This window comes from Pteropus alecto, unplaced genomic scaffold (assembly GCF_000325575.1).
Source record: "Pteropus alecto unplaced genomic scaffold, ASM32557v1 scaffold94, whole genome shotgun sequence".
NCBI classification, from domain to species: domain Eukaryota; kingdom Metazoa; phylum Chordata; class Mammalia; order Chiroptera; family Pteropodidae; genus Pteropus; species Pteropus alecto.
In genome coordinates this window covers 14,626,864-14,640,021 of record NW_006437736.1, presented here as the reverse complement: position 1 = coordinate 14,640,021, position 13,158 = coordinate 14,626,864, and the positions used below count along the sequence as shown (strand labels likewise).

General features: G+C 34.6%; 1 protein-coding gene across 1 annotated transcript in view; it reads left to right on the top strand.

The window, feature by feature from the left end:
* Positions 1–13,158, top strand: part of LOC102896025 (pregnancy zone protein) — a 39,071-nt gene that overhangs the window by 23,228 nt on the left and 2,685 nt on the right. The window contains exons 16-30 of the mRNA XM_006914723.1: positions 720–884; positions 2,529–2,621; positions 5,241–5,386; positions 5,765–5,993; positions 6,502–6,628; positions 6,829–6,950; positions 7,134–7,185; positions 8,320–8,403; positions 8,971–9,147; positions 9,428–9,515; positions 10,138–10,294; positions 10,686–10,760; positions 11,046–11,223; positions 11,703–11,926; positions 12,774–12,992. Coding sequence (XP_006914785.1) covers positions 720–884; positions 2,529–2,621; positions 5,241–5,386; positions 5,765–5,993; positions 6,502–6,628; positions 6,829–6,950; positions 7,134–7,185; positions 8,320–8,403; positions 8,971–9,147; positions 9,428–9,515; positions 10,138–10,294; positions 10,686–10,760; positions 11,046–11,223; positions 11,703–11,926; positions 12,774–12,992 — 2,136 coding nt within the window. The remainder of the gene's footprint in view (positions 1–719; positions 885–2,528; positions 2,622–5,240; positions 5,387–5,764; positions 5,994–6,501; positions 6,629–6,828; positions 6,951–7,133; positions 7,186–8,319; positions 8,404–8,970; positions 9,148–9,427; positions 9,516–10,137; positions 10,295–10,685; positions 10,761–11,045; positions 11,224–11,702; positions 11,927–12,773; positions 12,993–13,158) is intronic.

Here is a 13,158-nt window from a genome sequence, read left to right as displayed (position 1 = left end):
GAGTATGAGAACAAGAATGAAAAAATGGAAACAGAAGGTTATAGTAGTAGCACAGATAAGAAACGACAGCAGCCAGAATAGGAGATCTGCGTGAAGTCCAGTGTGTGTTTAGTGGCCTGAACACTGTATGGCTGTGCAGGTGGCCTCACACTAGGCACTGAGCAAAAACTGAACTGGAATTGATTTACTTCAGAGAAAAACTGCACCTAGTTTTTCTCAAGCTAAACTTGGTCCTACAATAGTAGATTTACAAAAAATGTAAATAAAAAACTTGGTAAGAACTTAATCAAAAAAATAAGAAAAGGAAATTAATCAAGTATTTACAGAAATTATTTCTGGGTGATGGCATTAAAAGTGGATTTTGTTCTCTTGTTACATTTCTCTGTACTGTCCACATATTTTGCTTTTTTTTTAAAGTAGACATTTGGACTTAGGAGACAGATGACTTGGGTTTTATTCTTTCTCAGCCAAAATGGGCTCTGAGACTTTGATCAATTAATTCGATTTCTTTATATATTAATTTCTTTTGTACAGCAAGAAGATTAGAATCTATAACCTTTCAATGTCCCTCCATGATTCTCTATGTTGCTTTTTACAATATTGGCATGGGAGTGTTAAATAAACACCATAATCTTTTCAATCCTGGCTCAATTGAACATTATCACACTTAATCAAACAAACAAAAAAAGAGTTTTCTCATTGTTCTCTTAATTTTGCAGATCTATAATTTGTTACCAGTAAAGAATGTCTTTAGTGCTAGATATGGAGGTTTCATGAATGAAGATAGTGGAAAATGCATAAATGCAGAAGACATAACTTACAACGGAATCATTTACACACCAAAGCAGATCATGGATGATGATGATGTTTACAGAATCTTTGAGGTAGTTCTTCCTGAAAACATAACCAAAACTGATTTTTAAGTCTTTGTTAAGATGGAGAATAAATGGACTTCTAAGCTCTAGAATCTAATCCTGCTCTGCCCCCAACAAAGCTGTAGTTAACAACACTATATTAAAACCTCAGAGGTACAGCGAACTTTGTATATATACAGATATTTGATCATGAGTTTCTCTGGCACTTTAGACAGCAAGTGGTATACTTTAAGGGCCCACAACCTTATCTAAGCTGATTCGAAAGCTAATTACCACTGTCATATTCCCTTCTCAGTGATTCACAGAGATCCCAATATGTGAAAATATATTATAGTACCTCTGACACTCCTGGAAAAATGAGTACCTCATTGGCAGACATTATATCAGTCATTTGCACAATAAATACATGTTGGTTGTCTGAATACACCAAGTACAATGCTTGAGCCATCACCTTTAGTGCAGTAAAATTTCAAGAAAACTGAAAGTAGCCTTTCATGAAGAAAGGATTTCCAAGATTTGGAGTAGAGATGTTAGTGTGCTTTAATTATGTTAGATAAAATGTCTATCTTTAGGATTAACTATAAGTGGGAAGAGTTATGAAAGGAGACTTTATCCAGGTTGTGAGGCTAAATCTGATCACTAACAAAAAAGAAGTAAAAAGTCTCATTATACCTTGAGGAAAGCATAAATCACGATTTTGAGATGTACAGCTTAGCTGAGAGCAATTTAAATTAAAAGCCTCCAGAATCGTAAATGAGCTGGTGGTAGAAAGATAGAAAGAGGACTTTTTAGGTTTCTTAGCTCACTGCTTCATTGTTAAACATTTCTTTCTTTTTTCTCCCTATTCCATATCACTACCATCACTGAGCACTGTGCTCAGAGTCCCACGGTTTCCCATGTACTCTGAGATGGCACAGAAAGTAGTATTTAACTGTGACTATTGAAGAAAGAAGAAGTTGGGAACAGGTGGCTTCTAGGAATCAGGCTGCTGTGGGCATCTGCAGTGTGTTTTGGATGCAGAGATTCAAGATAGTTAAAAAAAAAAAACTGACAAAGAGAAGAGGAAAGGATAAATCACATAAAAAAAGGATGAATTGAGCATAGCTATTCAAGGAAAGGCCTATTTTCCAAAAACACAAACTAAAGTTTACTAAGAATATGGAAAAAATTCCAATATGCAACCTTATAATTTCAAATGAAAAAGAACAAAAAATTATTCTCTGCAATAAAGCTATGATGTATGTGTGTACATGCATATATATAGAGAGAGATAAAGATATATATGTTACATATGCATATATATTTTATTTGCTTTGGCAGGGTGGAGGAAGGGAAGAAAACATTCAAGGCTAACGTACTCAGTTTCCTGGATACAAAAGATAATTAAGAAGGCATAAGCATACAGCAGACGAAATTCAGAAATAAGAATCAGTACTGAGTTCTAATCACAATTCCCATTCACTAACAGAGTAAATTGGACTTTCTGTGACTATTTTTGTATTTATGAAATAGCTTTCTTTTCTATCATGTGGAATTTTCATGATGATTTTATGGGCCATACGTACAATAGTGAAAGTGTAATATAAATGTAATAAAATATTCCAGTTTCAAGATTGGATTGCCAATATGCTCTAATAATTAATTTTCTTCTAGTCTGAAGGATTAAATATTTTTACCAACTCAAAAATCCACAAGCCACATTTTTGTCAGCTGCCTCAGGTATATAATGAAGCGCCTATTGCCTATGTTCAAGGTAAGATTTATTTGTTTGATAGAATAATAGAAAATATTGTTATATTATATTTCGATTATAAAATAATAGAAAATAGAATAATAGGAAAGAAAAATTGTTTTGCTGGGTTGGGTTGGGATAAAAAGCTATTTTTCTAAGTATCAAATGTTATAACTCTCCAGCAATTTTTTGGTAAATTTTCTTCAAGTAACATTTTTACCCTAATAAATAGGATTTTTTTAGCAATTATCATTTCTCTCTCTCTCTCAAATCAAAATTGACTGATTTTTGTCCTAGCCTTTAATAGTCTTGCTACTTCAGAGTCTCCTTAACTACTATGAATTCAATACCTAAATTAATCAGGATAAGATAGTAACAAACAAACCCCCAGATCTCAATGACTAAGCATATAAGTTTATTTTTTGCTCACACTAAAACTGCTCGTGAGTCCAGTAGCTCTCCAGAACAGCTTCCTATTAATCATAAGTCAGAGATATCCATTTTACTTTTATCTTGTCACTCTATCATCTCCAAAGGGCCTTTCAAGGCTACCACCACAGGAGAGAGAAGTAAGTGTGCACGTGACTTTTATGGCCAGCAGGGGAAGTGGCATATAGCATATCCACTATAGTTGCAAGAGAGGCTGAGAGATATGGAGTATATGGATATTAACTGTTCCTGTCATATTCTTTTATGGAAATCAAAGTGGCTTTGATATATTGAACAAAATAGAATAATTCACCTTTTGGCAGATATACTACTAGTCTTTGTATGATTCAAGTATACCTGGTGATGAAGAAAAGTTGAAAAGATTCTAAGTTTGAGAATTCTTTTCTACTGCTATCAGGGCTAGAGAAATTTCTCTCTGCATATGTGGATGTCTACTAATCCTGCTTTCTAAAAAGAAATGTAGCGATATAAAGTGTTTTTTTTTTTAATTTAATAAAGTAGAAATTATTTATCTGGGAAGACAATGAATAAAGTTCTAGTTGAAAACAAGGGAGTGAATAAAAATATTCCCTCGATGGATAGAAAATTCTGTATAGTGAAAAAGAACACCATGCTAAGAGCAAAAGGACATATTTGCATCATACTCCTATCTGGGGTGACATACATGACTTTAAAACTTGCAGATTCATTTACCATTTCAGAGGCTCAAGTTCTTCGTATCTAAAGTCAGAATGACACCACCAAAGTCACTGAGATCTTGTGAGCATAAAATGAAAAAAATATAATTATGATGTACGTGAATTATAATAGCATGTTCTTTGTTTAAAAAACTGAAAAGCACTATTAGTTTATTACCATATCCTTCTTAATGCCAAGTGAATATTTTCTTTCCAATCTTAAGAGAAAACATGTTAGTAAAAAGAAAACTTAAAACAGAGTACCATCATTATATTCTTATCCCAAATATTCTATACTCTACAAATTTTCATTTGATATTTGTCACCTATTCATTCTTTCCTTTTTATTTTCAGTTATATCACCGTAGTCTTGTCCCAAATTACTTAAAAATAATTTACCTTCCTTGCCTCCAATCTTTCTCTACTTCAATCTGGCTCATCTATTGTGAAAGGCATATCACCCTTAAACATTACTTTTAACACGTACTTATTTCTCATACGTAGTCACTACTTCTAGAATTCATAGATTTATAGTACTTAAGGTTTTAAAAGAGCATGTCCAATTCTATTATCATATATGCAATATATATTTATATGTATATATTGTACATGCTGTCTTCATATATCTTCTGATGTCTGTAGTATCACTTTTTAATCAAGCTACCTCCTGCCTTAATAGATCTAATTTATTTGTGTTAATCTTCATGATGTTTTATTATATAATTACCTACTATTTACTCAACTATGTTAAACGCACCACTGAAATAGACATTCTACTCCAGAGGGGTAAGTTCTTCACGATCTCTTTGGAGCATCTCTTTCAATCTTGCATAATCGTTTTCTTGAAATGCCTTCTCCATTCTCCTGTTTCTCATCCTTCAATGATTATCTTAAGTTATACTTCGGTAAAGTCTTTTCTGGGCAATCTGAAGTTCATCTTTTGTTCTTTACTGAGTTTTTGCTTTCTATAACATATACTTTATTATATCCTGTTGTTAATGTCTCTAGATCTTATGTACTGTTAAATAAAAAGTATCATTCCTGAAATTCTCTTCCTGTAGCTACTGTTCATTCCTCTTTTTTTAAATTCTTACCACAAATGGAGAACACGTGATCGTCATTTCAGTGTAAAGGCAATATTTGGTGTATTAAATTACTCTTTATTCTTTCCTCCACCAGTTGAAAAATCAGCTTAGGGAGAGCTACATTTGTTTTCATTTCTAGAAAAAAATACATTTACCTCTAAACTATTTGAAGAAGAAATAGGATTAACCTTCCTATAGGACAAATAAATAAGTGAACAAAGTAAAAAGCTTGTAGCTTAAACTGTTCCAATAATAAACATTCCCTGAGACCTTATTTTACTTGATAAATAAGACAATTATAAACATTCCAATAATAAACATTCCCTGAGACCTTATTTTACTTGATAAATAAGACAATTATAAGAAACTAATGATAAAAATGAGGTTTATATTGAGCCCTGCTCATTGTCTTTCCACAGAGAGTGTACCCACCTTAGCTGTGGGACACGGTGCAATGGCACCTTATCCTTCTATGATGACAAGAGAATACTTTTCAGTTGAGGAAGTAAGAGAGACAGTCCGGAAGTATTTCCCTGAAACCTGGATCTGGGACTTGGTGCGACTTGAGTAAGTTGTGTATTGCCTAGAATTTAATTTAGAAAAAGACTCAAATTATCTTCTTTGGTTTTGGTGTTATTTATCCTTGGTTTCTGATCCTTTCATTTCTGCTCTGCTTTTTTCTAGTCAATATTTAGGTTCGTAGTTCATTTATCTCATAGTTAAACAATGCATTTTTTTTTCTAATTTGGTCCTGAGATACCCAAAATAATAGACAGCAGGAAGCTACCCTCATCTCTAAAAAGAAAAGAAAAACTTTCAGAGACCTCATTAATAGTGGTAAACAATATATCAAGTTAACATTTACTTAGGTCACTAAGTTATCATGCTATGGTCCACGCTAAAAAAGAGATTCATTCACTTTCCTACTCTTTTTCTTTTCACTAGTTTATCAGGTAGCAGTGAGCTGGCAATGAAGGTCCCTGACACCATTACAGAGTGGAAGGCCAGCGCACTCTGCTTGTCTGGAACAACAGGGCTTGGCCTCTCCCCCATCATCTCTCTTCAAGTCTTCCAGCCCTTCTTCCTAGAACTCACTCTTCCCTACTCTGTGGTGCGAGGAGAAGTCTTTGCACTCAAAGTCACTGTGTTCAACTATTTGTCCTACTGCATTCGGGTAAGGGCTCTTCTCTAGAAGGGAGCAAAAGCAGAAGGAAGGGACACAATCGCCATTCGTTACATAGGTATCCTAGGTAATCTCTCAGTAAATCATAACAGAATATGATGCAACCTAATTTTGAAATGGACTAGGTACTAAAAGCAAAACTACCTGACAGGTTCAAGGTGGTAAGGTTATATTCATTTGGGATTCTATATTATCTGTCTATTACTAAATTCAGATATTATTTACACCTGATTTTACTTCAGTTTTTCACTCTAAGAAAAATATCCCCTCTTTGTGTTGGCACAAGCCTAAATCCTGAGCATTTATCCTAATTTCTATCAGTTTTTCAATTCCCTTACTGCAAACATCTAAACAGCAAAGTATTTGACAGGATTTACCTTGTTTGAACAATTTCTCAAAGCATCTCAATTAGTATGTATTGTCCCTTTAAGCTCATTCCTCTATTACTGACCTTCTGCCTATGATCTTTCTCATACTTGTGGGTGGGTGCGGGGGGCAGGTCAGCGTGCAACTCGAAGACTCTTCTGCCTTCTTGGCTGTCCCAGTTGAGAAGAATGAAGAATCTCACTGTGTCTGTGGAAATAGGCAGAAAACTTTATCCTGGGCCGTGACCCCAAAGTCACTGGGTGAGTCATAAAGTTGTTGACAAATCCACCTTCTTATATTGTAATGATTTGCTTTCATCTCTGAGTCAGATATATGTTTTGTCTCCTCTAACAATGATCAATCAAAAGATAACCATTATATAAATTGGGGAAATTTAAAAAGAAAAAAAACCATTCAATAGAGAATCCCTGTTTAACTCTTTAAGAATCTTATTCCCCAGGAAAGGTGAATTTCACAGCTACTGCGGAAGCCTTGCAGTCTCAGGAATTGTGTGGCAATGAGGCACCTAAAGTCCCAGCACTTGGGCAGAAGGATACTGTAGTCAAGCCCTTACTAGTTGAGGTATGCAGGTATACTTTCTCAAAATCTTATTATATAATATGTATGTGACAGGGACATTTAATTTCCAAAAATATAGTTGTATCCACAAGTCAATTTTTTTTACTAACATTTTCTCTACTTTAAATTGATTGATTTTTCTCTTACATACTCAGTATCATTTTACTTTTTTTTTTTAATGTAAAGCCTGAAGGAATAGAAAAAGAAGAAACTTTCAACACACTCCTCTGTGCATCAGGTAAGTGTCAAAAATAGATGAAGTCCTCATATTAAGCCACTTGCCAAAGTATATGGTTGTAGAACAGCTTTTGGGACATGTCCTCTGAGAAAAAATAAAATTATGTACTTTCCCATGTACAAATCTAAGGATATTTGATGAAGAACTTTTTCCTGATGAAGGCATAAAGAAGTTAGAAGGCTTACCTAGAAGCTTTTGGCAATTAATGAGGATGAAATTGATTAACAGTAGGACAGGATTCTTTCCAATACAAAACCAAGCTTCCCAAAACTCTCTAAATAGTTTTAAGAATATTACAATATCTACGTGAAACTAGTACTATTTATTATTCAATTATAGTTTAAAAAGTAAGAAACATGTACTCATGTTTGTTTATTTGTTTAAACATGTTATTTTAAGAACAACTTCAGATGTAATCTGCTCTTGGAACACATCCAGCATGCTCTGATATCTGGAGTCTTTTCACTTTTTGTTCCTTTTACTTGGAAGTCTCTTCACCTAGATATCTATAAATCTTATTCTCTGACTTATTTAAAGTTTTCAATCACCTATGATTTTGCGTCAATGAGCTATTTAGTAGAGTCCTCTCTTTACACCCTGCACTTCCTGATTTGCCTTGTCTTGTTAGCTCACCTATATGAACATATACTCTGCTTTAATTCTCCCCTCAGAACTTAACATCTATTATAGTAAATATTTATTAAGTATTTATTAATATTTATTAAAATTAAAATTCCAGGAAGTCAGGAAATGTGTTTTGAAAATTGCTATATCTTTGCACTTAAAACAGAACCTGTATATTGCATGCACTTACTACATATTATGGAATAAATGTGATTTAACAAAAAAAATTAGCAGAAATTAACATGAAGAGAAAGAAATAAAAATACCACAAGATATGCACATAAAGAAATCTATAGAAATTTAGCACAAATGTATATGATTAATATGAACTGCACTATGAGATGAATTGAGGCTTTAGGAGAAACTTGGATTGTATTAAAGAAATTATATAATGACCAAGAGAAATGAGAGGTTAGGTCTTGATCATATAGGGGAAAACATTTAAACAAAAATAAAACATTTATCTTGCTTTTTCCTTCCCTTATATACGTATTTGTCTTCTTTCATTAGAAACTGGAGTACCTGAAAAGTTGTCACTAAAAGTACCTTCAAATGTGGTTGAAGGATCTGCCAGGGCAACATATTCAGTTTTGGGTGAGTCTCCCAGACCAAAGGAAGCAGCTGTTCGTCTCCATAACTCTAGCGCATGGGGCCTCATCATTCATGGCTAATGAAGTCACTGACTCTAGACACTGGATTGAGAAAAAGAGCACTGAGCTAAGGATTGCATCATTTATTAGTCAGAAAGGGGGTTGAATAGATGTGACATATATAAAGAGACAGATATAAATATATATCTTGATATACTAAAAAAAACATGAAGGGTCACCTCTCTGTCCTTATCTTCAAGAGACTTAGTATGTAGTGATACTTCCTAATAAATGTGAAAATAGTTAATTTTTACCAGACATGTTGCAGGATCAGAAAAGATGTATCCTGCCATTCAGTTTTTTCCGTTTTTTTTTTCCATTCTTGAAACATCTCCTTTATTTTTCTCATTTTTTTCTTTTTTCTATTTCTTGTTTTTCTTCACCTTTTATTCTTTCTTGTCCTCCCCTTCACAAATGAATTGACCTCTCACTTAGCTAGTAATCTATCTTCCTATCCCAACGTAACTCAGCTCTGAGTTCTTCAGATTTTACTATATTTTTCATTCCTAAGGTGATATACTAGGCTCTGCAATGCAAAATCTTCAGAATCTTCTCCAGATGCCTTACGGTTGTGGAGAGCAAAATATGGTCCTTTTTGTCCCTAACATCTATGTTCTGAACTATCTGAATGAGACACGACAGCTGACAGAGAAGGTCAAGTCCAAAGCCATAGGCCACCTCATCAGTGGTAAGAGATTACCCTAATAGGAGAAACCTTAATTGAGTTTCTTAATATCTTCTTCACTGAATTCAAATTCATATCCCTTTGGTTAAGATTTAATAATTATTGTTGCTGTAATAGCCAATAAAATGTTTCACTATAAAATCAGAAAATTCAATGGTATCATCAGGTCCTAGAGATACCTTAATAAAATAGCAGTTTTCCTATGACTCCTAAACAAGTTTTGAGGAAAGTCACTCTCCAATATCTCCGCTATTTCATAAAGTTATGAAAACTTCCTCTTCAGGGTACCAAAGACAGTTGAATTATAAGCACAACGATGGTTCATACAGCACCTTTGGGGATCATGATGGTAGAAGACAGGGAAACACTTGGTAAGATAATTACTTCCATATGCTCTTTGTAGATCTGTCATATTTCACAATTCTGGAATTAGCTATTCTCTGATGCCTAAAGTTCTTTAATGGAAATCTATTATCTTTTAAAAACCCATATGTGTATGATCTTACCATTCATCGATGAAAGCTTACCTGCTCTGACAGCAGAGTGAATAGCAGTAAAATAAAGATCTCCCAAAATGGAAATATAAAGCAGAAAGCATCATAATGTGAAATAATCAAGGAAGAAGCTTTGTACCCTGTGCATTCAGAAGGAAGAGGATGAAATGGACATAAAGATACCATGAAGCAGTAAAATCATAAAAATAAAAGTTTTGGTTGTGGGAAGGCTTAAGGCTCCAACAAACATTTCATGAGGGGAAAAAAAAGTGAAAAGCATCAACCCTGGAGAAACCAATAACATCGAGAGATTTAAAAAACAGACTCAGATATTTGCTGGACAAACAAGAGAATATTTAGTTATTCAAGTATCATTTCCCCACCAATTTCTCCCAACAATTTCCTTCACTGAATTATGTAAACCAATGTCTAGAGGCAGTGCACAGGTGAGCTTTAAAAATGAGATGGTCCTCAAATCTGTTTCTTCTTTGTTGGACAGGCTCACTGCATTTGTGCTCAAGTCCTTTTCTCAAGCCCGGTCATATATCTTTGTGGAGGACTCACACATCCTGAATTCCCTCACCTGGCTCTCACAGAAGCAAAAGGAAAATGGTTGTTTCCAGCACTCTGGATCACTGCTAAACAATGCTATTAAGGTGATGATGCCTTTAATATTGTTCTGGTTCCTAAAGAGGGTAATATGTAAGAGCGATGATGCTCCTGTTGATTCCTCGAGTCCAGGTAACATAGTTTTAAGGAAGGATGGTAAACTCTAAAGCTTTTGATCTAGTAAAAAATTAATCAGTTTTTATTGAATGAAAATTGTGCGTTGTGCAAAAAAAAAAAACAATATATTACTAAAAGTTAGGGAAAGGGATTTGGGACAGGTTCAAGAATTTTAGGGTGGAGGAAGAAGGAGGAAAATCAATAATTTTTCTTGAGAAAAGGTGCTTTCTAGTGAAGATGTCCAAGAGGAAATGTAGAGCTAGCCAACTCTAGCTAATGAATATTGTAGTGTTTGATTATCTCTGCCTCTGATCCTTACAGGGTGGAGTAGATGATGAGGTAACGCTCTCTGCCTACATCACCATTGCTCTGCTGGAGATGCCACTGCCTGTCACTGTATGTACTAGCACATTCCCTGTATCCGCTTCTCACAATGTCAGAAAAAAAAAATCATGAAACTATGAATCTCTGAGGAAAATGACTTGTGGTTTTCGTTATTTATTTTGATATATTTCACTGAAACATGAAGGTCTATATCCTTTTGGAAGCTGCAAAGGAAATTATTTTCTGGTTCACACTGTGAGGTGACACAGGCACACAGGGGCTTTTAATCACGGGTTAGCTTGGGGACAGTTTATTCACCTGGTTCTTCTCTCTTAAGATCTCCTTTCATCTTTATAGCACCCGGTTGTCCGCAATGCTCTCTTCTGCCTGGAAAATGCCTGGGGATCCACCTCAGAGACCCAGGGAAGTCTTGTCTATACCAAAGCATTGTTAGCCTATGCCTTTGCCCTAGCAGGAAACCATGCCAAGCGCAGTGCGCTGCTTGAGTCACTGGACAAAGAGGCTGTGAAAGAAGGTAAGAGAGGCTACTGCAAAATTTACTTCCAAAAATCACCAGTTATCAGAAGAAGGGAGAGGACCTAGTAAACTCATACCTGTGATTATGATTATGTTTACTATATTATATTATACTATGATTATATTATATCATTATTATATTATACTATATTATTATAAGATAATAAGAGAAATTATCATCGACTGAACACAAATTCTCTAGGTAACATAGATCACTTTATCAATTTATACCTTATCTACTCTATAGAGCCCAACTTCTAACATTACACAAGACACAGTGTGATTTGCTGGAATACTAATTTACTTTCTAATTTACTAATTTACTTCAAACAAAAAATTGCTTGATTGGTAATACTTTTACACTTTTATTTCATTTACATCAATTCACTACTTGAGCTCTAATTATAATGATCATTCATGAATTAGGTTTTGAAATCATTCTCTAAGCTTAAGAGTATGTCTTCTTTCATTTCAAAGAGGACTCAATCCACTGGCAACGTCCCAGGAAACTTCAAGAAGATAAGTCACTCTATTATCAACTCCGGGCTCCTTCTGCTGAAGTGGAGATGACATCTTACTTGCTCCTTACCTATCTTACTGCCCAGCCTGCCCCATCTTCAGAAGACCTGTCTGTAGCCTCACGTATTGTGAAATGGATCACTAAGCAGCAAAACCCCAATGGAGGCTTCTCCTCCACTCAGGTATGTGGACAGACTCTAGGAAGAAAATTAAATATATTATTACATACATAGACACAACCATATTCTAGGAGTTAAATAATCGAATGATGTTTCTAATTCACACTTTCCTCCATCACCATAAAGGTTCCAGCCTCACTATTTTATATATGGATTATTGCCATGTACTTTGTACAGTCTCTTATATCTTCTCTCCTTCATGGACCATCAGCTGTAAAGTAGATCAATAGTCCTAAAGCGATGCTCTTATAAGATTACTTCCCTAATAATGTAAATCATTTTTCCATCCGAAGACTAAAATTATCTGATATTTTACCTAACATATTTCCTCTCCACAGTAAACATGAATATTTCTATCTATTTAGGCTGATCTTTCATTTTTTCTGGAATTGGCTCATTCCCTTCTCTATGTCTTCACTTATAATATTTGCCACTCTGCTACCCCCTGATGCCTCTCTTCTGTCTATATAAAGTTTTCTCACTATTCAGAGTAATCATATTTCTCACCTTCACAATCTTCTCTTACTCATCTAGCTACAATTTCTTCCCCCTTCTCTGAATTTTTACAACAAATATTGTTACATAATTTATAAATTATCGAAATAGCTTTTGCTTTGTGTCAAATATTTGAGTCTTAGTTCCATATGTATATTGTAAACTACTTGAATGAGGAAACGTCTTCACTTCCCTCCAGAGTACCTAGAATAGTTCATGATCAATAACCATGTGAACTGAAATTCATTTAATGAACTGTGTTTATGGCTAAATAACTCTGAGAGAGAAAGTAGTGTTGATATCTAGTATGATTTTGTTACCTTCCTCCTGTGATTTCTGCACTCATCTTTTTCAGGATACGGTGGTAGCTCTCCAAGCACTGTCCAAATATGGAGCAGCAACTTTCACTAAAAGAGAGAAAGCAGCTACAGTCACTGTCAAGTCTTCAAAGACCTTCTCAGAAGAATTTCTAGTAGATGATGCCAATCGCCTATTGCTTCAGGAGGTTCCATTGCCAGAGATTCCAGGGGAGTACAGCACAACGGTGTCGGGGTCAGGATGTGTATATCTCCAGGTGAGGCAGCCAGGGTTTAGGGGATGCTGTAAATGGGAGAAAAAGTCAAAAGAATTAAATTTGAGTTTCAAAATAGAAAAAGAAATGTGTGCTAAGGGGAAGTATGAATCAACTAGAAGAGATTGACTATTTGAGTGCAAAAATAAAGGATTTTGTTCTATTTTTT